The 26,450-nt window shown below is 33.0% G+C and overlaps 3 protein-coding genes across 3 annotated transcripts; 2 read left to right on the top strand and 1 right to left on the bottom strand.

Moving 5' to 3' along the window:
* Positions 1-2,073: 2,073 nt before the first annotated feature.
* On the top strand, positions 2,074-7,753 carry LOC126971795 (zinc finger protein 271). The gene is made up of 9 exons (XM_050818216.1): positions 2,074-2,297; positions 2,427-2,566; positions 2,655-2,688; positions 3,090-3,121; positions 3,212-3,373; positions 3,438-3,563; positions 3,655-3,721; positions 4,928-5,056; positions 7,497-7,753. Exons 1-9 carry the CDS (start codon positions 2,187-2,189, stop codon positions 7,725-7,727), a joined length of 1,032 nt encoding a protein of 343 aa, XP_050674173.1. The 5' UTR covers positions 2,074-2,186; the 3' UTR covers positions 7,728-7,753.
* An 8,802-nt stretch (positions 7,754-16,555) lies between these two features.
* LOC126971815 (rRNA-processing protein FCF1 homolog) lies at positions 16,556-17,531 on the top strand. Its single transcript, XM_050818246.1, has 2 exons — positions 16,556-16,778; positions 16,862-17,531. Exons 1-2 carry the CDS (start codon positions 16,776-16,778, stop codon positions 17,471-17,473), a joined length of 615 nt encoding a protein of 204 aa, XP_050674203.1. The 5' UTR covers positions 16,556-16,775; the 3' UTR covers positions 17,474-17,531.
* Positions 17,532-18,770: 1,239 nt separating this feature from the next.
* On the bottom strand, positions 18,771-25,713 carry LOC126971785 (DNA methyltransferase 1-associated protein 1). Its single transcript, XM_050818199.1, has 8 exons — positions 25,400-25,713; positions 25,145-25,308; positions 24,246-24,464; positions 23,710-23,841; positions 22,772-23,041; positions 20,780-20,921; positions 19,451-19,605; positions 18,771-18,934 (listed from the first exon to the last, which is right to left on the bottom strand). The coding sequence occupies exons 1-8, from the start codon at positions 25,599-25,601 to the stop codon at positions 18,821-18,823; spliced, it is 1,398 nt and encodes a 465-aa protein (XP_050674156.1). The 5' UTR covers positions 25,602-25,713; the 3' UTR covers positions 18,771-18,820.
* Between the last annotated feature and the right edge of the window lie 737 nt (positions 25,714-26,450).

Genomic DNA, 26,450 nt, shown 5'->3' with positions numbered 1-26,450 from the left:
TCTAGGTGTAACATTTACTCCAAAACTTTCTTGGAAAAAATATACAGATAGTGTTATAATTAAAGCGAATAAAGCTTGTAATGTATTAAAATCTTTGTGTGCAACGTCGTGGGGAGCGGACCCTAAAATATTGTTAATTTTGTATAAATCGCTTATTCGTAGTCATTTTGAATATGGCTTTCATTGTTTCGCCGCAGACAGCAAAATTGTTAATAGTCTGGATAAAATACAAAATAAATGTATGCGTACAATATTGGGTGCACTTAAAACTAGCCCAATAGCTGCTATGCAAATCGAGGCCAACCTTCCTCCTTTGTGTATTAGATTTAGTTATCTTAAAGAAAGATTTATTTTAAAGCTCTATAGCTTGCCGACGAACAATTTTCTTAAGAATCTTATTGCTTATCAATCGTCTTCATTTCCGAGACAGTTGTTTATCTTGCAAGATTTTTCTTCATTTTTTAAATTTCTACAAGATTTAAATATTCATCGGAATAATGATATACTTCCCTGCCATGCAGGTTCTTTTCGATGTAAATATTCTGCAATTAATGTTGTAATAGATCCAAATTTAACTTCAAAAGAGGAGGTTCATGTATTATTGTCAGAATGGTCTAATTGTAAATTTGTTTATACGGATGGCGCAAAAAACAATAATAATGTTTCTTTTGCAATCTACCTTCCTGAAATTAGGAAGGGTATTGGCTTTAAGATTAATAGATATGCCAGTATTTTTACTGCTGAAGCCGTCGCTATTCTTTTTGCTTTAAAGCATATTAAGAAACAAAATCAACTTAATAAGAAGTGGGTAATAGTTAGTGATAGTATGAGTGTGTTAAAAAGTTTGTCAAATAACAAAATGAGTGCTAACATCAATTACATCATTTTTGCTATAAAGGAATTGTGGTTCGAACTATGTTTAATCGATATTAAAGTGGATTTCGTTTGGGTCCCGTCCCATATAGGAGTAGCAGGAAACGAAAGCGCTGATTTTCTAGCTAGAACTATCATTAATATATCCGATCTATCCCTATATCCTGATTGCAAAGATCTAGACATTAACATACCATATACAGATATAATAAGTAATCTAAAACAGCGTATGACTCTTCTTTGGGGAAGATATTGGTACAATTGTACAGAAGTTGAAAATAAGGCTCATTCGTATACTTTGTTAGATAATCCCGTTAATAGCACACCCTGGTTTTGTAAGTTTAAAAATAACGCTCACAGAAAGTTCTATACTACAATAACACGAATGCGTATTGGTCACTATCGATTGAATTTTCATCTTCATCGCAAAAAAATTGTCTCCTCTCCTTTTTGTGACCATTGTAATAAGCAACAAGATCAGTCTCTGGATCACATCTTTTTTGATTGTTCGTCCTTTGGCATACAGCGCCTTGTGCTGATGGATGAGCTACTGGAAATATATGGTGCACCCAATATAATCCCGCTCTCAGTAATAGATCTATTAAAGGACACATCAACTTATATGTCCTTGTATAAATTTGTATGTAGTACTGTAAATACATTGTAATTTGTAGATACATACGTTGTAAATTTGTTTATAATTATGTAAATACGTTATAACTTGTACATATACAACTAGTAATAGCATAGCGCAATTCGCGAACTGAACAGATAATGTAAATAGGTAGGTATTATTCTAAAAAGTTATGCAAATTACACTGGATTTGACTTTAAGAAAAGGGGAAAATTATTAGAGACTATATTACTGGATTTGGACTTACTAAAAGGAAAATATGGAAAATATTCTTTAGAGAATTATACATTAACGGAAATGGTAAAATAACTGATGACTTTAAGACTGGATTGGATTTGATGAAAGAAACTACTATAAATATTCGCTATCGAATATACATAATTGGAAAAGGAAAATGGAAATAATGTAAGATGAAATGAGAAAACTGGATTGGACTTTTTGTAAAACAAAATAGTGAAAATAATAAATACCAAAGAAATGAAAATACTAACGACAAGGCAGTAAGGCCCCTGGCTATAGCCTGTTCGAAAGAACGAATTAATATAAAAAAAAAAAAAAAATTGATAAATGTATCAAAATAGTAAATAGTAATTGATAATGATTGTATTTGCAGAATAATAATTTTTCTGATGAACATTCAATAGGTATTACGTACATACCTTTATGTTATAAAATAAAAATGAACAAGATATGCAGAATTTGTTTAGAAGAGGGTGTTCTGTCGTCAATATTTACAACAAATTATAAGTTATCTGTATGTGATATGATTGAATTTTGCACAAATATAAAGGTGAGGTATTTTAAACGTACTGTTAAATTAATATTATTTGAAAAATTTATACTGTCCAGTAAGAATTAATTTGCTAGAAGTATTTTAATATAGGTATATACATAATATGTAAATTTATATAATTTACAGATTCAGAGACACGACGGTCTTCCTGACCAAATGTGTAGTAACTGTGCCTATAAACTAGGCATAGCATTTCATTTTAAGCAGGCATGTGAAAGTTCAGATATACGTCTCAGGCAGTACTTGGGTCTGGAAGCAGTACCAAAGTAAGTAATCAGACGTTGCTATGGTTTTAATTTATTTATGTATAAAATTTTAACTTTTTAATCTAATGTAGGTATATTTTATTTATAGACACTGTGATGCCGTCACAATGACTGACCCTATTGTAAGTACATTTAAATTCAATTGAAGTACACTTTGACTGTTCCTTTAATATATTAAGTGGCTAGCCATCCAGACCTTAATGGTTCTCACTTCTGTGAGTTGGTGATTCATTTCATTTTTACTTTGAAAATACAGGATTTATTAACTGAATCTATTAATGTACTGCATCAATACCATATTTCATAAATTATGTTATCTTAATTTTGAAAATACTTGAATAAGATTGAAACCCTATTGAAATTGTATTAGATCACCAAAAATATATTCAGCCAAGTTTATGCCACTAGTAACATTTATATTATATCACACTGAAATACTAGTGAAGCAAATGGTATGAATAAAATAACTGTTTTTTAATTGTACGTAGGTAATTGAATATAATTACAAAAACTTTTTTTTCAGGTCCCTATTACTAGAACAATAATAAAGAAATGGTAAGTAAAGGAAAAAATAATATGACTGTGCTATCTACAATGTCCTATTTTAATAAATGGTTATATGTGACAATTTTATTTTACTTACAGCAAATGTACAAAGGTTGAACAAAAGAAATACAGTAACTATAAGAAAAAGCAGGAATCTGAGAGGCTAAAGTGTGGACCTAAGCCAAAACCAAAAAAGATAATTGAATGTTACAATTGTCAGAAGCAATTCCGATGTCAGGCTCAATTGGATATGCACATAAGGTAGTAAATATAAATTAATTTTAAATTAATGTACATTCATCCATAATCAAAATTTGTTCTGCAGAACACACACTGGGGATAGACCATATTCTTGTATGTTTTGTTCAAGAAGTTTTACACAGAAACATAATCTTACAATACATATGAGGCTTCACACAGGGGAGAAACCTTTTCAATGTGAAATATGCAGGTAATAAATATATATGTTTACTTATAAGATTGCAAATATATGAAGAAAATGAAGTGTAATTGACAATTATTGTTATTGTATATCCTTTCAGCAAAAGTTTTTCAGCTCAAGGAAATCTACAAGCACACATAAAAGCACACAAAGGACAGAAAGATCATGTAAGTAAATGTAAGTTAATTATTCAGTGTATTTTACAATAAAGTAGCATAAATGAGTGTTCCGGACACAACTGTCGTAGGATACCAGAGGAATGACACAAGTTTTTACAGGTAAAAGGAGTTATGATTAAGAAATGAAGTACTTATTACTTAGAAGGCTTAACACAAAAATCCCATGAAATTTTAAACAAAATGCAATTTCATTCTCTGATTGCCATGAAAATAATATCTATTATGGTGGTCACTTCTATGGACTATAACAAATTAAATAAATGTACAAAACATAAATTAAAATACATAAGTTATAAACAAGGCATAGAAAATGCAAATGGATGTGCCACACAACTATTTGCATATGTACTAAAATTAGGTATTTGCAACATGGGCTTACGGCTGTTCGCAAAATACTATCTACAGATAGAGATAAATTATTACCTTCTACTGTCAGCATTTAGTTTTCAATAATCTGAAGCTGTATACACCCGATAAGTCATTCTTATCACCTTATATTGGGATGGGTGAATTGGAATTTCCATACAAACTTCTATCGCTGGTAAGCTATATGTTGTCCCATTGACAGACAGTGTGCACGGATAAGGTGAGTTACCGTCGATATGTTTATTGGCACAGAAAAGTCAACGATAGTTACGATTTTTATCTCAAGTAAGAGATAGACAGAATATTGGAAACGGCCGTAAGTGAGGATTAGCTAGTTTCTCTGACGTGATGTCTCAAATATATTACAATAACATCTGAATAATACAATTTTACATGGAATAATTATAGTGGGATATAAAATTTACTTACAGAGGGGTATTGTCTCACCAGAAGGTATAAACCTCATTTATAACTTTATTGGGAACTAAGTTGATTTTAATCTTAGAAATTTTCAGAATATTGATATGGATGTCAATAGTGGAATGGACTCCACAACTTTTACTATTTATAATTTGCAGTATATAATTGTTTTCTGTGTATATGTGAGTTTTAAGACAGTGGTTACTTAGTAAGGAAGTTTGAAGCAATTCCCCTTATATTTTCTATTCCATGACTAAAAATCTCATTTGCTTGTAACACTAACAAATTATAAACTAAATAAAAACCTTCACCATACAGTGTGACAAAGTGAAATTTCCATTTCATTTTACACAAGTTCCTATAAACAATAATCAATAATTACACAGATATATTTTAATTATTTTTCAGGTATGTGCAGTCTGTAAAAAAGGATTTGTTACTTCAAGTGAACTCACAAGACATATGTCCAAACATACGGGCATTAGAAATTTCAAATGTGATATTTGTGAGAAGTCTTTTTCACAGAAAAGAGACCTTGTGAGTATGTTCAAAGCATAGTCTTTAAATTAAGCATTATCTTGTGAAGGAATCAAATTGAGGCAATTAAAAGTCTTATGTGTTCATCAAGTACGCGCAAAAGCGCCTTCACCTCCGTTAAAGGCCGGCAAGGCTCCTGTGATTCCTCTGATGTTGCAGGAGAATGTTGTTTGTCCTCCTTTTCCAGAAAAAAAAAGTATAATTGGTGTCCTGGTATGCTTCAGAATAAAGATACCAGCTCTTACTAATCCAATCCCCTATTATATATTATAAGTCAAGTATAAATTGTTATATTATTTTGTTCAAATTAGATTTATATGCATTATTAAAATAAATTAAAAAGATGTGTTAATAGAATATTACATAGTGAATAATGTTATTTAACTGCTGTTCAAATATTAACAGTCAAGATTAATCCCCAAAAGCAAATATGTTACTTACCAGGGGTGAGACGTATTTATCGTCACAGGTATTACAGGTATTAAAATATCACCGGTTGTCAGTGTGACAAGATACAAAAATAACAGTGACAAGTATTAGGAGTATTTTGTAACAACTAGTATTTTAGTAACGACTGTTATTTGAGTAACACCTGTTATTGAACAAGTATTTGATAACAACTAGTATTTTAGTAACAACTGTTACTGAACAAGTATTTAATAACAGCTAGTATTTTAGTAGCAACTGATATTTGAGTAATAGGTACCTGTTATTGAACAAATAATTAGGAGTATTTAGTAGGTATTTTTTTAACAGTATTTTGATACAGCTATTATAGTTGTATCTGTATGCGTGATTTGTAGGTCTGTTATATTATTTTTAATTCAATAGGTAATAAAATAGTTATGGTTCAACTATTCTTTTAAAATATGCGGGATAAGAAAAACCCTGTTTACTTTTATTGTTTACTGAATATTTTTCTTTTAGACACATTTGTAAATAATAGATACATCACTTTCATACATTTATTTAACATACTATTGTTAAGATAAGATAGGTAGGTACCTAATTAAAAAATTTAAGTAAATTTCAAATGGAAGACCCTGTCTCTGATATCATTTTCCGTAATCGTATTTATTCACAGTTATATTGCCTACGAGCAGGAAAATACGGCTCACCTCTTCGAAAGAAAAAACCTATATTGGTAATTTGATAGTACCTACTGAATAATATATTTTTATGATGTTTATTTCTACTTTATTGTTGAATTTTTCTTATGATAAGGGCACATTTTAATTGTGTACTTGGTAAGGATCACTGTTTAAGCATAGGTAGTATTGAAACATAATGAATACGAAAGTATAATGATTATTTTTATTACATCAAAACTATAAAAATAATTAATAGGTCTGTACAGCTTTACCTAAACAGAACTTTTGAAATTACCACAAGAATTATGTAATACGTATAGATGGCGTTAACAAGTAACACCAAACAACGAAAAATATACGCCTCACTACAGTAGCTAGTATATTATCACAGATAGTATTTTGTAACAGGTATTTGTCGCTGTTACTTTTGAGTCACAGTCATACCTAGTATTGCATTTTGCCTAGTACGTCTCAACTCTATTACTTACATATTACTTTCACATTAACAAACCCAAATATTATAAAAAAAAATAATCATATTGTTTACTTACCATAGCGGCAATTGTGCACCAAAATTTCTTGTTTTATCTCACTGGACTATTTATTGATTCTATGTTAATTATTGCATAGCACATGGACAACTGAATAAGAATCAACATTACAACAGATATTTAACAATTGAAAGAATTCTATTTTCATTAAGCAGCAAACAAGTTTGTGTATCCTTAAATTTCAGATAAGTAACTGTTTGTGGCTGTAATGGGTAATCCTATGAACTTATAAAATACTCTAAAACTCTAATAAAACTTACTTGACAACCTGTATAGCCCCGAGTGGTTAGCGATCCTACCTACTAAGCTAGAGGTCCCGGGTTCGAATCCCGGTAGGTGCAAGCATTTATATGATGAATATAGATGTTTGTTTCCGAGTCATGGATGTTTAAATGTACTTATGTATGTTTATATGATTATATGTATGTTTAAGTAAGTATATTGTATTAAATATATCATTGTCTTTAACCCATAACACAGGCTATATATGCTTAACTTGGGGCAAGATAATTTGTGTAAAAAGTGTGTCAATATTAAAAAAAAAACAACACAAAAAATTTACCACAACTCTCTTTTTTATAAAATAACCTAGTGCCATTTCAACTAATTTTTCTAGTGCTTCACTAAGTTACAAGGAAGGAGTATTTTCATTAAATCATCAAAAAGTAAATTTTACTTTTGAGCCAATGCATGAAAAATAGTTTTTTATTGGCAGAAAAATATTTATTACAAGTTTTAATGATATTTTTTATCTACACACAATGCTATCATTATTAACATTATCTATACTTGTTTCAGAAATTACATAAAACAAGAAAACATGGCTGCCCAATGGTTGACTGTCCAAACGAAGCTTTCAACAGTAACATAGACATTATTAATGTTGACGAAGCTAATTTGCCAACAAGTATTAAAACCCCAGGTCATTATTTACATGTAGACAAGCCTGCACAGGATGCTAGTATGTTGACAGAAGACAACCCTTACAATCAGAAAACTTTAAACTTTTCACATTCAATATTTGGATAAGATTTTATTAAAGCTACTTAATAAGATTTTTTTTTCATTAAGTTAAAATAGTAAATACTATTTGCTATACATTTCTCAGCCTCAGGTAAGGTGGTGACTAAGATTCAAGTGTTCCACATGCTGTATTTAGGTACTTCATCCAATCTGACAATATAAAAAAAAACTTTATAATGACTGATAAGGTGTTATGAAGATTAACTTACCTTACCTTTTATTCTTCAAACTGCTGGTTGGTTGTTGAGATAATAAATTAATAATGAAAAGATGTTTTTATTTCTAGCATTTATTTAAATAATAACCACTACATCCATGCTTCCTGACTTAAGTAACACTTAGTCATTTAATTATTTTACCAGCATTTTTTCTATTGACATTTTTGAGATAAACGCATTTTAATTACTTACTACATATTTGTTTCTTTATCTTATTGGTACCCATTTTTCAAAAATGTCACCAATCTTCTTTCTTTCTGCAAAATAATAATATAAAAATAAATATTATTAAAATACCTGAAAGTTCTTAGAAAACCAAAAACTGATTAAACTAGCAAGTTATTAGTTTTATTACATCTTTTCAAAATAGAGTCCATTTGCGTTAACACATAACTGCATTTGAGGGAACCACTGAGAAAAGTACTTAACCCACTCATAATTGTCCCTTTGATGGCCTTTTGAAATGCAGACTGCCTTGGCGTCTATAAAAAATTTTCATCACAGTTTCATTTACTTTCGGTAATTTGACTGGTGGTGTGTGACCAGGTGTTCTCTTCAATTGTTGCTGTAGAATGGTGGTCCGCCACACAGAGCATTTCTGAGGTAAGTGTGACTGTTTAAACACATTAAACCAGTTGTAAACAGTGGCACACGATGGAGCTTCTTTGATAAAGGTCAATTCGCACACCTAGATCTAAAGAGAGCTAACTCAAAAATCTGAATTTTTGAGATACCTATGCATACCACCGAATTCCTTAACTCATTACCTATCGACCAACAAAACAGATACAACATTAGTTCCACTACCCAACGCTACATGAAGCTGGAAACCTTTTTTGTTCAACGAGCGAACCCAGCGGCCCGATTCACGTAATTTTACATGAGCGAAATCGCAGCGACATCTGTCGTTCACCTACGATTCGTATTCACGTGATTTAAATCGCACGTTTGAGAAACGATCCTATCCAGAAATCGCTAAAGCGTATTCACGTCATCTAGACGGACCTCAATCGTTGTGTCAGTGGTATTCTGCTATCTTTTTACAATCGGTTACAAACGATTTAATGTCAAATCGAACGTCTGAGAAGTCGCTGAACTGAAGTTAGTAATTTGCAGTTGTTGCCTGTTGAAAGTTTTTTCACAAACATCAATATCAGCTTGTCAAAGGGAAGGCGAAGAGAACGTCGACGCCGAAATAATATGAGGATCAACAAATATTTTGCTTTCGAAATGATAGATACGGAGTTCGTGAAAACATTCCGCTTTAAGAAAGGATTTAGTCCTTGGTCGAAGACCTCGTTCCACTAATTTCATGAGAGCGTAATACTACTCGTACTTAGTTTCCTATTTAGGTTGGTAGTTACCAAGAAAGATCTTACCTACTTATCTGACTAGATATTTACTATATTTAAGACTTTAATTAAATAAATTATAAAATCATGTGTTTTTTTACATTATAGGTATAAATAGCATTTTATGCTACAGAATCTTACCAAACCAATGTTGGTCAGAGTAATTTCAACTCAGTAGGTATCTCAACCTACAGTGTCTAGAGCAGTGCGACAGGTGACTAGAGCACTCAATGATGTTGAGTTAATCAAAAACATATTTATTTTCCTCTTACTCAGGATGGAAGAGATAGAATATACAGAAGGTATTTATTTACCTTTACCTATGTTATTGGACTAATTAAATACCTACTTAATTATTATTTATTAAATATTGTAGGAACTTATTACAGCTTTTATGAAAAAACTAAAATAGCTCAGTAAGTAATTCAAGCTGACGCACGGTTACAATCTTCTTCGAGCTAATTTTGTTTAATCGAACAAAACGAGACGAGAAAGAGTTACCTACACTTGGGCGAAAATCCAGTCTGTCTTTGATGTACGGCGGTTTTTTTTTTATTACAACCATTTGGGTACGACATTTCATTTTCAGCCTATTAATTTCTGTATAAAAATGATTATACCTTACCTTTTAACTACTCTACGGCTTCAAATATTGTTAGGTTGAGTACTAGTAACTGAGCAAAACACTTTGATATCATAATAAACATATTTAAAAGAATAAAGTAGAAAATAAAGGAATAGTAGAATTAGACTGGTAATGTTATATCGCAAGTCGTCGATGAGTCGCTGAGTTTCAGTCCTATTGAGTTGTCATCCTATCGAATCAGTACGTGAATACCAATTTTGGACCAAGTTTCAATAGGTCGACTTCTGAACTACAACGATTTTTGGATCGTTAAAATATACGTGAATTGGCCTACAGCTCATCCCCCATAAAAACCGGGTCATTACTAGTTGCAGTCAGAATAGCATGTGGAACGCACGTACCCGTCGTAAACAAATCAGAGTTATTCTGGGTTAATTCCGTGTTGTTGATTAAACGACGAAATTGTACTAACATTATTTCGAGTTGTCGCCGTTTTTATTGTTAGTGCTGAATAAATTAAAGCTACATTTTGAGTTGAACCAGTGTTGATAGTAAGGTGAGTAAATTTTATATTTTTTTAGAATTGTTAACGTTTTGTTGACTCATTTTTTAATCTCTTATATTTCTTTAAAAAACAAATTAAATTGAAATTTATTGCTAGTGGTGATTGAAGTCTTTTCATCTTAATTATATTTTAATTTCGTCTTAGAACTAGACAGCTTAATGTGTTTTTACTTAAGAGTTTTTTAGTTAGATATACCTACTATCTAAGTTTTTTTGTTTTTAAATTGCAATAAAAAAGGCAGCCAAATGTGATTTTAGATGTGCATTTAAAATTGTTTTTCGTGAAACAAAAGGTACCAATATTTTAATTATAAGATAATTTTATTTGAACTATTAACATAATTACGGGTCCTACGGGTGCTTTGATTAGATATTATTTAATTAATGATTAATAAAGATAATGTCTCATTTGAGTACTTAATTCAGTGTTTTCTTGCTAGTCCATCAACCAACGTGGGGTACGTTCTGGTGTCTGTTGGTCACAAACCTGTGTATGAGTTGCATTATTATAAAATAATTCAAAATGTTGTTACATTTATATTTATATTGAATCTTCCAAAGAGTTTCAACTAAAAACGAAATTCAGAAACAAAGGTTCAACTCCAAATAACGAAAAAAAAAAATTACAAATATTTTTAAGCAATACAAAAATAACTATAAAAATTAAATTTTCAGCCCCAATATACGATTAAAACACACGGTTCTGATAACATAATTCTTCTATATGCATTTAAAAAGCACTGATCATTACAGAAAACTGTTGCAGTGCACAAGGAGACGGTAATCAGTTTTTCAACTCTACTGAAAAAAGGGTTTTTTTGAGTTAACCGCTGTTTAGATATAGGTGTGCGAATTGTAATCTATCATAACTAAGATAGTTGACTAGTTGACTTTAATGACTTCAAAAGTCATAGAAAATACATTGCACAAAACTTATTTGAATCTTCAATTTGCCCCAAAAAAGTAAAACAAATGACCAATGAATAAAATACATAGGTCATCATTACAGCCGGAAGACGTCGACCGCTGCCCTCATACAACCTATTCCGTCGATCTTGACCAGACCGTCGGTCCATCTTGTGGGGGGCATCAACACTACGTCTTCCGATATGTGGTCTTTCGAGGACTTTACTGCCCCAACGGCCTTCTGTCCGTCGAGGTATGTGCCCTTCCCACTGCCACATCAGCTTCGCAATCATTTGGGCTATGCCGGAGACTTTGGTTCTCCTACGGATCTCCTCATTTCGATTCAATCTCGTAGGGAAACTCCGAGCATAGCCCTCTCGATTGCCCGCTGAGCGACAATGAGCTTCCTCATAAGGTCTGTAGTTAGCGATCACTGGCAAGTGATGATATTCGGTACGCAGACGTGCACACATTGGTTAAAAACCTTCGTCTTCAGACACTGTGGTATTTGAACGAGAAGATTTTATGGAGCTTCCCGAACGCTGCCCATCCGAGTTGGATTCGACGAGTGACCTCTTTCCCGAAATTGTACCTGCCCAACTATATTAGGTATTTGTCCAAGGTAGACGTACTCGTCAACAATTTCGAGAGTACAGTTCCCAACTGTTACTAGAGTAGGTACGATATGGGTCTTGTCCATATTTATTTCGAGACCTACTCCTTGGGAAGCTGTATTGAGGCCATTGAGCATAATAATGCTAAGACTTCCATGGTCTCTAACATGATTACGGTATCGTCTGCGAATCGAAGGTGAGTGATGTATTCGCCGTTGATATTGATGCCCAGTCCAGAAGCTTAAAGACATCTTCCAATGCAGCAGTGAACAGCTTTGGCGATATAACATCGCCTTGTCTGACTCCCTGCTGCAGTCCTAGGTAGGATAGACTTCGAAAACTGATCCTGGACACGGACTGACATGGTGTCGTTACCATACAAACACTTAACGCTTCGATATATCGATAATCAATGTGGCAACTCTGAAGAGACTGAAGCACCACCCAGATCTCGATCGAATCAAAGGCTTTCTCATAGTCCACGAACGCCAAGCATAGTGGCTGGTTATACTCCTCCGTCCTGTAACCTGCCGCAGCATAATATGTATGTGGTCTATGGTACTAAAGCCTTTTCGGAATGCGGCTTGTTCGGTAGGCTGGAAGTCGTAATTCGAACCTGCGTACGAGACGATTCGTCATAACCCTAGAAAACAGCTTATAAACTGACTGGAGGCTGGGACCTTTCAGTGTCTGTTTTCATTTCTTGGGGTGTTTACGCCACACTTTGCGATCGCAGTGGATGTTGATATTCTCGGGAGGATGCTGCTGTCAATTTTCTGTTCTTAGATTTAGTAGAATCTGTTCGTAGTCTCCTCTTATCAAACCCACGGGAGAAGATGGGGTGATGCTATTCTGGCGCGACACCACACGCATAAATACATAGGTACACAATCATATTGGCAGGGTTCCATTTTCAAAATTAAAGCTTTTTTTATTATATTATCTACAAGTGGCCCATTCAAAAAAGTTTCTGTGTCACCCTCGTTACATGAAATTAGACAAGTAATATTTCCATTGTAGAAAATACAGAAAAATATAAAACTGAGATTTAACAGTAATCCTGCAATTATGTAGTGGGTGGTACCCAGGTAATACTTATAGTTCCAGTATCAACAATTTATAGTCAAATTTAAGAAATATCGGCAAAAACAAAATTTTTTTATTCTGAATGGAGTAAAAACAATAGGTACATAATACAGCTCTACTATTTCTAAATTTTTCCTGCACTAATGAGTTAGCATTTATAGACTAAACCTGCCCCATTCTACTATGCACAGATTTTCTCTATAAACTTGGTTTTGTTAAGTGTTCTCTCAAGCAAGGAAATGTAACACTTATACCATAGCAAACAAGGACTGCTAAGTACATGTCCTAACTGTCATCAAAATATTGTTGGTTTTTATATGAGAAAAAGTATACAAGACAAGCAAGATGTTCATCTGTTACCCAAGATTCTGCAAAAACCAAATATTCTGAGTGGCATTGAAATTTCACTTGCTACTTAGTGACAAGCTATTCATTAGTCCACTAATTTCACTAGTTATGGTACTCTTCAAATTTTAGCCGGCATCATATATAGACCCTCCGCTGGAATAGTTTTTTGTGTTTATTGGTAGATATTGATAGGAGGCTATAATATATGACGCCACATGATGTTATAAGTATTCAAAGTCAAATAATTTTAATTAAATTAGGATTAAACTAAGCAATTTAATTAGGCACTATAAATATTTCTTTTAAATTACTGAAATTACCATATGTTTGCAAAAAGTGGAACTCGTGAGAACATTAACGGCCACTCTTTTTAACCGACTTCAATAAAGGAGGAGGTTGATAAAGAAGTTTCACTTCGAAAACATAGCGACATATGAGAGAAATTTTATATCAAATTGTCACGATTTTCGGTTATTTTTTGTTTTTTTAAATCCAAGATGGCCACGCGCAGAAAAATGATTTCAACAATATGGATATCATATCCGAGGTTCTCGAGGGTGCAGAGAACGAATTTGGTATCATTTTAGAAATACAATATGGCCGCCGCGCAAATTTATGATTTCAATGTGGCACAACAATTTACGAAAGATGCCTATAATTTGTTTGGCATTAGTGTTATCATTACCGTATCACATAACCACCACATATACATATAGCCCCAAAAGAATTTTTCACCTTCGATTTAAAAAATGATCCCAAATATGTTCTCTGCACCCTCGAGAAACTCGGATACAATATCCATATTGTTGAAATCATAATTTTGCATGGCGGCCATCTTGGAACTAAAAAATGGTCCCAAATACGCTCTCTGCACCCTCAAGAACCTCCGATATGATATCCATATTGTTGAAATCATAATTTTACACAGCTACCAACTTGGATTTCAAAAATTATCCCAAATTTGTTCTCTGCACCCTAGAAAACCTCTGATATCGCTGGGAACAGCGCCTCTATCATCTCGCTTTTTTGTTTCATCAAGTTTCAAACAAACAACGATTCTAAAGAACTTCTTTACTTACACTTCAAAAATTGTTGCAACAATAATTAAATACATGATGTTTTTATTAAATTCTTAATTTATATTTTATTTATTCTTTCTTATTGCAATAAGTATTTCTTACAATTTACTGATTTAGGGAAATGTCTATTCACTTGCAACATTATTTGGCTGTGTGTGTTGTTAATGTGATGGTCACACACACATTAATAATAATGTTACTTGGCCTATGGACTTGCATCCCGTGCCACTAAATAAATTAAAAAAAAAATTATAATGTTACTTCTATATTGACAGGAACTATGAATGAATCTATCGTTCTGAGTGTTATTATTATATGGTCAAATTATATCCCAAAGATTATAGTTTAGCTGTTATTTAAGTTACACTAAAGGTGTTTTTTATAAAATACTTGCACTTCAACATAAAGAAAGGGAAAATAAGTAGGCATATTATAATACACTAAACAATATTCAACCTCTAAAATGCATACTATTAAACTTTACTGATTACATTACCTGGCACTGGGAAGTCTTCTGGGTGGAGTTCTATATAATGTCTTAGAACAGCATCTTTTTCAGCCAAATAATTATCCCTCCGGTTTTGAACGAATGATAAAAGAGCTGTCCATCCCACAGTAGCAAGAATATGTTTTTGAAAGCCTTAATACAATAAACACTCAAATTAATACATATTATCATGATTTAAAAATAATCAAATGAATGTTTAATTTTTTTTAAAACAATGTTATTGTAATTATATAATATCTTACCACTCATTACAGGTCTACGCGTGCCAAAGTTCATGAATATTCCACTGGTCACACCAAAAGCAGTACCTAGAATATAAGTCCAGTATTCATTTAAAAATGGTTTTTTTCTGTCTTCATTGCCGAGCTGCAAAAGTTCAATAGCACTCAAATTGCTGCTCATGTTTGTAAAATATGAAATAGGTTATAGGTAAAATAATAAGTTTAGATTTATATTTTGACTTTTGTACGTCTTGAAAATAGGTAGAATAATGAAATGTCAAAATAATTCATGTCAACTGTCAAATTTTGTCAATGACAGTGAGTTAGCTTTTTCAGCTGATGAACGGCTTTGGTAGCAATATGCACATAAATTATAAAAAAAACTATGAAATGGTATAATATACATAATAATGTATTTTATTTCTAAATTAATTTTCTTCAAACTTCACTTAATAAATCAAGAATCCTGAGCAGCACTGTGTAATGGGCAAAGTGTATTAACTATCACTCCATCAACATCTACCAGGTGTTAGTGCATTTTCATACGTCCCGGTTGCCAGGTAGCCGGCGCCGGGTATCCGGTGGCGAAATGTAGGGCCAAGTACGATAGCTTTCACACGTACCGGCATAAATCTACCACTATGCGCCCGGTGGCTAGATATCGGTTAGCAGGCGGCCGGACCCACAGTGGTGTATAGAACTTGTAATAAGCTTTCATACGCACCGGCGGTCAGTCGCCCAGGCCCACACTGCAATCGCAATTAATGCGAAAATTGGAAAATGGAGATGTATCTAGAAGTATTTAGAAACGCTATAAATGGTTGTTCAAACTGTGATGTAATTGAGGATATTGACGTCCTAAATTTGTTTTCACCATTTGGTAGGTTTGGAAATAAGGTGTAGAATGCTCCACAGTGTTCTCATTTCATGTTAATCGGATGAACCCAATAATTTCTTGACTTCCTTTTAAGAGAAGATTGAAAATTAAATTATGAATGCGTAGTCACTACGCGACTGTACTAGCGTCGACGGTATGAACGCTGCTGGATACAAAATTGGGTTGTGTGAAAGCTGAATGTGTTACCGGGCATTCGGAGCCGGCTACCCGGCAACCGGGATGTATGAAAAGGGTCTTTCTAGGTAGTCTCGTTTTTCTTTACATATTCTTAAAACAAGTGTTGCTTGAATTTTAGAAATAATTAAAAAAGCCCCACTATTATTTGACTATTCTTTGGCTGATTCCAGACTCTAAGCCATAAGCATCAAGTTACCAAGCCATGTATAATCTTATAAAAAATAATATAAGTGGCATTTGACAATTCTTATTTTCTTAATCTTTCTGTCATTCTAAAATCTAAATCTAAAATACTTCATGCTATCGTGTGACATACAAAGTTACACACGTGTTTATCTTTAGTGTTGTGAGTTGTGACCAATACATATTTTTTTAAAACAACAAAACCAAAATTAGTATCAAATGTACCCAACTCATAAACCCTAGGGTTAAGGTTCTATGCATATAAGGACTCGGTGAAGCTGATAAAATATAACTCATCATCAAAACTAATAATAATGGTAAATATTCATACTTTAATTTAAATATGCAAATAAAACTTAAAATATTAAGATACAGTAACGACAGATTACATATTTTTTAGGGGAAGCAAAGAAAAACACGTAAAATAGTAGAGAAGAGATTCGCTCAAATGAAAAAAATGATAAACCCTCGAGACAATAGAATAAAGAAGAGTGAACGAGTAGCACCCAGGAAAAAAAAACCTGACCCTCACGCGTTAAAGATTCGTGAAGTACCTCAGGCTAGTTCAGCACTTTTCTTCCAATACAATACACAACTAGGTCCACCTTACCATATACTAATTGATACAAATTTTATTAATTTTTCTATAAAAAATAAATTGGATATTGTTCAGAATATGATGGATTGTTTGTATGCAAAGTGCATACCATATGTAACAGATTGTGTTTTAGGAGAACTGGAGAAATTAGGACGAAAATATAGGGTAGCATTAAGAATAATTAAAGATCCCAGGTTTGAGAGGCTCGCTTGTCTTCACAAAGGAACTTATGCTGATGACTGCATAGTACAAAGAGTTACACAGCATAAATGTTATATAGTTGCAACTAATGATAAAGATTTGAAACGAAGAGTTAGAAAAATTCCTGGGGTACCCATTATGTATGTTGCAGAACATAAGTATACAATTGAAAGAATGCCTGATGCATATGGTGCTCCTAAAGGTGCTATATAGTATGTAATAGTGTAAATAAGAAGTGTATAAAACATTTACAATAAAAGTAAGAAATATGTGTGATGTTTTTCAATCTAGTTATATTTTGTCAGGTCATTTTATGCTTTAAATATAAAGAGCAAAAATAACATGTTTATGTTGATGATGAGAAGACAGTAAATTATTGGCCTTTAGCAATTAAGTCTTATATACCTATTCCTTCCACATTGAAAATGTATTTCATGAATTCAAAGGCTTAAAGTAAGCTATTAACAATTACACCAATAGGATGTCCAATTAAAATAAACAGCATGTTAGAATGTGGACATTTGTTTATTATATCATTTAAATAATTTAGAGCCTTGATCAACAAATGAATTTAGTGTGTGCATTGTTGATGAATTAATTGCTAAGTGTGTGTATCAGACATCAATAACTCTATTGGTTTGCTTGGTCACTGGGTTAGAGCAGAGCTGTGCCATTTACAAATAAAATACCTTAAGGTCACAAGCCACAACCTACATAAAAAAAATGCAGTGCAGAGGGTTGTGGGTGTAACCTAAAAATTAATAGATATTAATCTTATCTTGACAACACCCTCAATGTTTAAATATTGTATTGTGAAATTGACAGTTGAATTTTGCTTTTACTAAAATTATATTAGTAAATCTTTTTCAACATCTTAGTTTTAATTAAATTGAAGGAAGGGGCTGGATGGAAAGGATATGAAGGACTGGTAGACATTATAGGTTTTTATCCATTAATTATTATTTGGAGATTAAAATGCACTTAAATCCTAGGATCTATTGTGCCCCCTGCTTGCACTAGCGGGCCCTCAACTGCTACTAACTAGGAAACATGTTAATGTGTCAAGATTTAAATTATTTCCTCGAGACCTATTACTCTTGAGAGTTGCAGGATCTTCAGAAGGTCCAGGCAGGGCACATCCTCTGCTTTGAGTGAAGGTATTTTAAGACACCTCAGCCTGATCCTGGCAATGGCTTCGCATTCCAGAAAGATGTTTTTAGGGTCTTCAGCGGCTTCGCTGCAGAATTTGCACAGTTTTGATTCACCAAGACCAGTTCTGGCTAGGTGTCCGTACAGCTTGCAATGGCCGGATAGGAACCCTGTGAGGGCTCTCAGTTGTCTCCTGTCCAAGCCTATGCATTGTTTAGCACACTTACGTTGATAGTTGCCTAGGAGCAACTTAGCTTATAGCTTATGAGAGATATGTTAATTAACAATGTACTATTAAATATTAATTATCGATCAAACTAAAAAAGGGAAATATTCACTAACAGCAAATTATAAATGAATGGAAAATAAAAGGCTTTATTATTATAACCGTTTTTATTTAAATCATTTTAACTATATAGTAGTGTTTAATGTGCTGGGTGATCCAACCACATCAATGATCTCTACTGGTGGCTTGCTGTCAATATCTGTGCTCAGATTACATAAAGATGGCGGGATTGTTAATGTCTGAAACAGAAGTATAACATTTTAATTTAATGCATGTCAATTTTCGAAGAATAATATATTTGTAACTACCTATTATTTCCTTAAAACACAGGCCAAATTATAGTTTTTTAGAATTTGACAAACTAAAGCCAATGTGAATGTGGTAATAACCCATATTTTAACAAGGTCTCAGTATCATTTAGTGTTTGTTACATTATAATCGGTTCTCTAATGAAAAAAAAAGAGATTTCATTTGGCCAAATTTGATTTATATTTAGTATTTTTGACAAAAAAAGCATCAAAAGTATAATTTTTTATGTAATCTTAAATAATACTCAAGTTACAAGTAAAACACGAGCATAAAATTGAAAAAATATCCTAAATAGGTATAGTAGAAATTATATCAGTCAGTTATGAAACTAATAGGTAGGTACTATTTATCACATATTTTTGAAAAATCTAAAACAAAAACTTTATTGTAGCACAGCTGGAAGCTATTTACAGCATAAATTATTAAAAACATTTGAGTAAACAAACCTTTCCTGGATTGAGGGCTTCATATTGATGTCGAAGTGCTTGCAATTCAAACTCATAGGATGCTAATGCATTCTTTAAATCCAAGGCAAGTGCCAAGTCTGAGCGAAGCTCGTTAAAATGTTTACACACTGCTTCTGTGGGTGTAGGTGCTATATCTAAAAAAAAAGTAAAAATATTACCACCTTCCTATTACAGAAGTGGCTCCAAAAACGTGGAACAATAATAAAACAAACTAAATAAGTATTAAAAGTCTATACTTTTAGAGTCTGTTGGAAACAATTACTTCCAAGGTTCTCGGAATGGCGTCATAATTAATTTGGGATAATATGTGAAACCATTATAGTAGGTATCACTTGTGTGTCTGTCATCAAAATTATAAAAACAGTACTGCAAGTGCTATTCAGGCGGCATTTACAGGGCACACTAAGATTTGCAGTGCTAGCTAATCAGAACTATTTGAATTTCGAATGTTATATTTTTTTAAACGTTGCAACCTCCTCAGTAATTAATAAAAATTTGGCGGGAAATCATTTGTCAATTGTTTTTTTTTTAATAAAAAACATCAAAGTTCTACGTACGCAACGAAAATGGAATTGAGTCAAAAATATTTTAGAGCGATGACTTTTTATGTCTGAAAAAGTACAACCCGCCACCCATCCTGCAGATAGCCCCGACCTAGCACCCTGTGATTTCTGCAGGTATTTTCCCCAAACTCAAAGATTTGATGAGAGGTTTCACTTTTAACAATTCCGAAGAGCCAGTGATAGCGTTCAATCAGGACGCAAAAATGTCTTCAGATCTGTGGTCCTCCTGTTTTAAAAAATGGTTCGATCGCATGATAAAATGTAAAGGAGAGTATTTTGAAAAACAATAAACATATATTTTGTTTATAACATTATGTTTTTTTACGTTACGCAATACTTTGTGTCACACTACGTATCATTAAAAAAATAAACGCCATTACTCATACCGTGTAAATGAATACGTGAGCGAAGTCAGTAGGAAAAACAGTTATTGTGTGGATAGCAAAGAGGTCCGAATATAAATCCCAAAGAATACCTACCCAATGAGTTGAACAAAGAGTGGGATATCATCCCGCAACACGATCGTGATCCTCACCCGTTACTTAAGGAACCGCATTGAAGCAGTCATTAACTGGCATTTTTTTTAAATTAATGTAAGTTATAAAAAACATACTTATTCAGAACCTAATGAGGTGTTTCGATTTTGATGAGACGCGTAAATATTGGAAACAACAAGTACAAGTTAATGTGAAATGATGACTGAAAAATATTGATGTATAAATTCTTGAAGATACACAGCATTTACCTATATTCATGGCTCGTAACTCTTGTTCAATTGCCTTGGTTTTGCGTTGACCTACCCCTGGAGGAAGCTTCATTCGTTGAGACCTTAGCCATACACCTGTGCCACGAGCCTCTGGGAACTTAATCCCCGACCATTCAACTGTCTAGAAAAACAAAAATAATAAAAGATACAATCTGAAATGCTACTCGCGATTTGTCCATTTTTTATTTTCATGCACATTGAATGAAAATTACGCCAGTAATAAAATGCTATTAGCTGCAATTAAATATATGAAAACCAAGGGGAATTGGAGACATCAAGATGATGTGTTTGTTTGACTGCAAAACAAGGCGAATATATTAAACACCCCTGTTTTCTTTCCCTGTGGGAAAGTAGAAATTATGCTGCTCACTACCGCGGTAGTTTGGCCGGCCGAACATTGGCCTATACATACTGACTACTATGTAGGTAAATACAATATTAATTGGGAAGCAATTTTCGATCCTAAAACTATATCAATGCCGCCATTGGATATTAAATTGGGTCTTATTAAACAACTAGTAGAGCCAAATCATGATTTTGATGAGTTTATTCAAAAGCTTTCAGAATCGAAAATTAAAGCTGAAATCTTTGTATAGGCCATACTGATATGATTACCAATGTTTTCACCATTGGATGCAGAATGTCTCTAAAGATGCATATTATGTTAAATTCTCATTTGGATAAATTTAAAGTATGGAAGCTTATTCGGAGAAACAAAGGGAACACTTGCAGCAAGGTATAATGGAATTAGAGAGACTACTAAGGCCTGTATACTGAAAGCAAGATGGGAGACTATATTTATTATAAGGGAAACTTCTGAACATGACAGGAGAAGAAAAACTGTTAGTTAAACTTCTACTTAAAAAAAAATAGATGTTCAGTATTATTTAACAAATCACCTCTATGTCAATTTAGTATGTATTTTCATTGATTTTAATTTACCCATTTTTTCTCATAAAAGCAAATTAAGAACTTTTTTTTTCATTTATATTCTTAATTCTAGATATAAAAGCAATAAAAATATATTATCATATCATAGATATATCATCATATAACCCATCGGCAAAAATGCTGTAGAGAGTTGTAATATCTAAAATGTTTTGATTTACTTTTCATTTACTTTTTTAATTATACGCGTTGCAAAAGCATTTATCCGACATCATAGGAAATGTACACTTCAAAGTGGTTTAGCAAGATCACTTAGCCCTTTAGAATGTAATGCCACTCAGAATTCTTGAAAAACCCAATGACGCTCGCTACTTTGAGACAAGATGGTAAGTCCCATTAGCTATATATATAATCTAACTTACTATGTCGCTCTTCAAACCGTAACGTAAAAATTCTTGCACATGTCTGATTTATGGAAGAAAGAGGCTTCGCTGTGGTACCCACATAGTCTTCATCTTGAGCAAGAAGGAGATAGATGCTGAAGCTTCTCACTAGTAAAGAACTCGCATAGTTCAACTTATCTACATACATGATTTGTATTAAGCTCAAAGTCAAAAAATACTTTATCGACATAAAATCAAAAAGATTGCATGTCAACATTGATATGTCTTAACTCTTGTCGCATGATATCATGCGACAAGAGTTATTAAAGGTTTTTATTTTCTTTCCACAAAATACGATGGGTTCCACTTAACCCTGTAATCCCTTCCATTCTCATACCAGGTCAAAGATCTCTTTTACCTGGTCACTCTCTATTCAGCTATTTTTTTAAGGAAGGAGAGAACAAACGAGCGTATGGGTCGCCTGATAAGTGATCACCGCCAGCCAAACTATCTTGCAACACCAAAGGAATCACAGGAGTGTTGAGCACTTTAGAAAGGTGTACGCGTTTTTTTTTGAAGGTACCCACAATGAAGCGACGCGACGTGTCTACGCAATACCAAGTAATCTAGCTGTATTGATCATTTTCTGTGCAATAACGCCTAATACTATAAAATATGAACATTCTATAAAATTACTTACTACAGTTTCAACAGCGCGGAGTGGCCTTTGCTGAGTTGAAAGCTTCTTTTTGTGCAATTTTCTGTCATGGCGTCTTGCTATGGCCGAAGACGGGGTACTTGGAGTATTTGCATTTTCACTAGTGGGGTTCACATTGTTAGTACCAAGGCCATTACCGGCAGTATCAGCCCTTGATATTAGTTTTTGTAGATCCTGTGTTTTACGTTCTCTTTCGCGTTTCCTAGCCTCTATTTTCTTTAACTCTGTTAATAGCATTTGTTCTTCATCTATCTGTAAAAAAAAACTTGTATGCTTAAAAATAGTCAATGGATTGAGTGGTTTAATGGGTTTTGATCACAGCTGTTGTAACATATTCCGGATATTGATGGGCCAACAAACCGCACTTACATTCACAAAAGTAAGGACTCCGAAGTTTGACCTTAGTTTGTGAATGTCCCCAGTACTTGAAATTAAATTAAAATTATAGATAAAATCTTATTCACTCCTCACATAAGTGAGTGTATTTTTTATGATAAGAGATGACAAGACGAGCAATACATTACAATGCAGTGCCACTCAGGATTCTTGAAAAGCCAAAAATCTGAGTAGATCCGCGATTGCACTCATCAACTTGAGACAAAAGATGTTAAGTTACTATAAACCAGTAATTTTAGTAGCTATATCTCTGTTCAAACACAAAACTCAAACCGCTTGGCGCCAAAACGGGGGTCTCAGTGGGACATATCCAGCCTGCATCTGGCACTGGTGGCCATACACAAAGTTTCTGGGCTATCCATTTGTATGACAATTATTTAAGTAATAACAAATACAGAATTTAAAAATGGAACAGTCTAAGAGTAGGTTACATTTTATTATGTGGAATTGTGATTTTTTTGTATTGTGGTATCATTTTCAAAACTATGTGCTATGAATTTGAGTAAAATGAATTTATATATTACTTGTTCTTGAGTCCTCTCAAACAATCTCTTTAATTGCTCCTTTCTTTTCTTTTCATGTTCAGCATCATAATGATAGACTCGTTTTTCTCCATTGACCATGGTGACTGAGTTTGACCACGGATTTGTTTTGACCTACAAAATAAATAACACAATATTTATATAAAATTAATCAGAATGAATTTGTTTCAGGTTTTATGCTTTCAAACAGATGAGTCAAGTAGATATTCGCTAATATGCTCCTTATATATAAAAAGAGGTGAGATATTGTAATGGGGATAACCATTGACTTACAATATACTAGCATTTAGATGAACAGTGTGAAAGAAAGAAGAACATATCTAGAATGGAGATATAGCAAGATAGAAAAGGAAAGCAAAAGGAAACTGCTCCTAAACCTATTCTGGTTGGCAAGATGAAAACAGTCAGCAACACTTGGCATTAGTATTTTGAATAATATTAAGCCATTATTGGGCTGTCAGATTGTCTGTATGCTAGTATGTCTAAGGGGATAAATAATTTTTATGAATAAGTTTTACCTTGCTCAAAGTTGCACAAATATGATAATATCTCTCCTTTAAGTCTTCAATACTCCTGTCTCTAAATGCAGCTCTGTCCCATCTGTCATGGATTACAATGAAACGCAAGTCAAACCGTTGACATAAGTCCATTAAGTGGTCCGTCTCTGCTTGGCTCCAGTCCTCAGACTTTAAGTACTGATTGTATTCTGATTCTGAATATGATGGTATTGAAACATGCTGAAAAATATGGCATATATTATTGTTTCATACCTATTCTATTGTTAACACTAGGAAATAATTCCTATATGCATCTGTAGACATGGTCATCTCTTCCTGTCTTACCATCTTTACATATTATATTTGTTTAGTTGTTACTTTATAAGGTCGGTTGCACTATTACAATTCTTCCTATATTACAATGGAGAATGGGCTGAATTGGCACCTTAAAGTGATGGCTGTTTCATCTCCAGCAGTTTTAGTTAACTCAAAATTGTATCTATAAATAATATAATGACATGTTCTGTGGCTCAAAATTTATCTAAAAATTGGAGGATGAAACAGAAAAATGATAGAAATAATATCTATCAGAAGTGAAGTAAGGGTTTTAAGAGTGTTGTCGTTTGGCATAGGTGCTCCTCAAGTATGTTTGTACCATTTTTGTATTAGCAAAGACTGTCAAGCCATGATCTCTTTTAAATTGGTCATAGAAAGCCAAATTATGCAGTGAAACATTTATTAGAAGTCAACAATTCATAATTGGATACAATAGTATCCAATGATAACCTGAATGGGCTAGCTTTGCCAAAAATCTTTGAGGCCTATGGTTTCTGGCAACTCCGACAAAAAATCAAACCTTCTCTTTAAGAAAAATTTAAGACTTGAAACAACAACAGTTTTACTTGAGAAATGGAACTTACTTTGTTGAATTGCGCAAAGGGATACTCCTTAGCTTCATCAGCAGCTCTCTTCCAGTGGTGAAATACAGCATTATCTTTGCGAGCAGGGTTAGTAAATGGTGCCCAAACCCATTTTCTGACTTTACGCATTCCCAGCCTTGCTTTATTCTGTTTATATGCTTTGCCTAGAATATAATTTAGTACCATTTAACAATTCAACATTGATGCATTACTATAAATGGGTATCTAATATGCCTATATAAAAAAGTAAAAAACCTGTGTCTGTGGGCATTAAAGGTGGTAATTCCTTATTATCATTGTACAAAAGTGCGAAAACTTCTCGATGCATTCCTTCAGGCCTGCGAACTGCTTTTGCAGTAACATATTTCTTTTTGTTTTTATCTCCATGAATAATACTATCCCTGGTCACTTCAGATGCTGGTTGTTCAATATCTAATATGTCTAAGATATCTGCCATGTTTAATATGTAGATTCATTAACTTATTAATTATAAATATGGTATAAAACAATTTTTTATAAACAAATATGCATCTAACACAAATTCACCAATAAAAATATTTTGACTGTCGCTCGATTTTTTTTTAGTTTCTTCGTTGAATATTAAAACAGGCAAAGGGTTCAAGCCCATACAGCCATGTCTTCGAAGGATCTTGGCCAAGAAGACTGGAGAATACACAAATCCCAAGAGAAGTCGAATGATGACGGAAGTGGACAATTTGATTTGTTTTTTATTGACATGCTTTATGCTTTAACAATACAAATTATAGGTAATTTCTATGGTTTTATCCAACCCTTTATCCCATATTATTCTGACTGATTTGACAAATTGGTTTTCGAATTACGAAGAGAATAGAATAGAAAAATCTTTATTAGCAATAATTATAACGCCACGCACCAATTTTATCTATTAATTACATCTTAAAATACTAATTCACATTAGAGACATATAAATAATTAGTTAGAGAGGAAGAAAACAGCAATTTAATATTTAAAATAAGAATTATATGAAACAAGACTGTGTGGCGTGTGAATCATTGTTAAAAGGAGCTCAACTAAAGTACTAAGGAACTCAGTACTAAGTTATGTTGAGTGCTTGAGACAGTAATTATTGTAGTCTTCGCATTGTAATAAATTTGCAGTATTTTACATTGCCGAATTTATTAATTTTATTGACAAGAATATTGTGATCCACCTTGTTAAATGGCTTCCAGAAGACTAAAAAAATAACATCAACTTGTAAATAAAATAAAGAGCCACAGACATGGTGATTGCAGATTTTCTGGATTGGTACTTACTCTATACATTT

This window comes from Leptidea sinapis, chromosome 24, assembly GCF_905404315.1.
Source record: "Leptidea sinapis chromosome 24, ilLepSina1.1, whole genome shotgun sequence".
Lineage (NCBI taxonomy): Eukaryota > Metazoa > Arthropoda > Insecta > Lepidoptera > Pieridae > Leptidea > Leptidea sinapis.
Note: the sequence above shows the minus strand (reverse complement) of the source record. Positions and strands in the feature narration are given on the sequence as shown.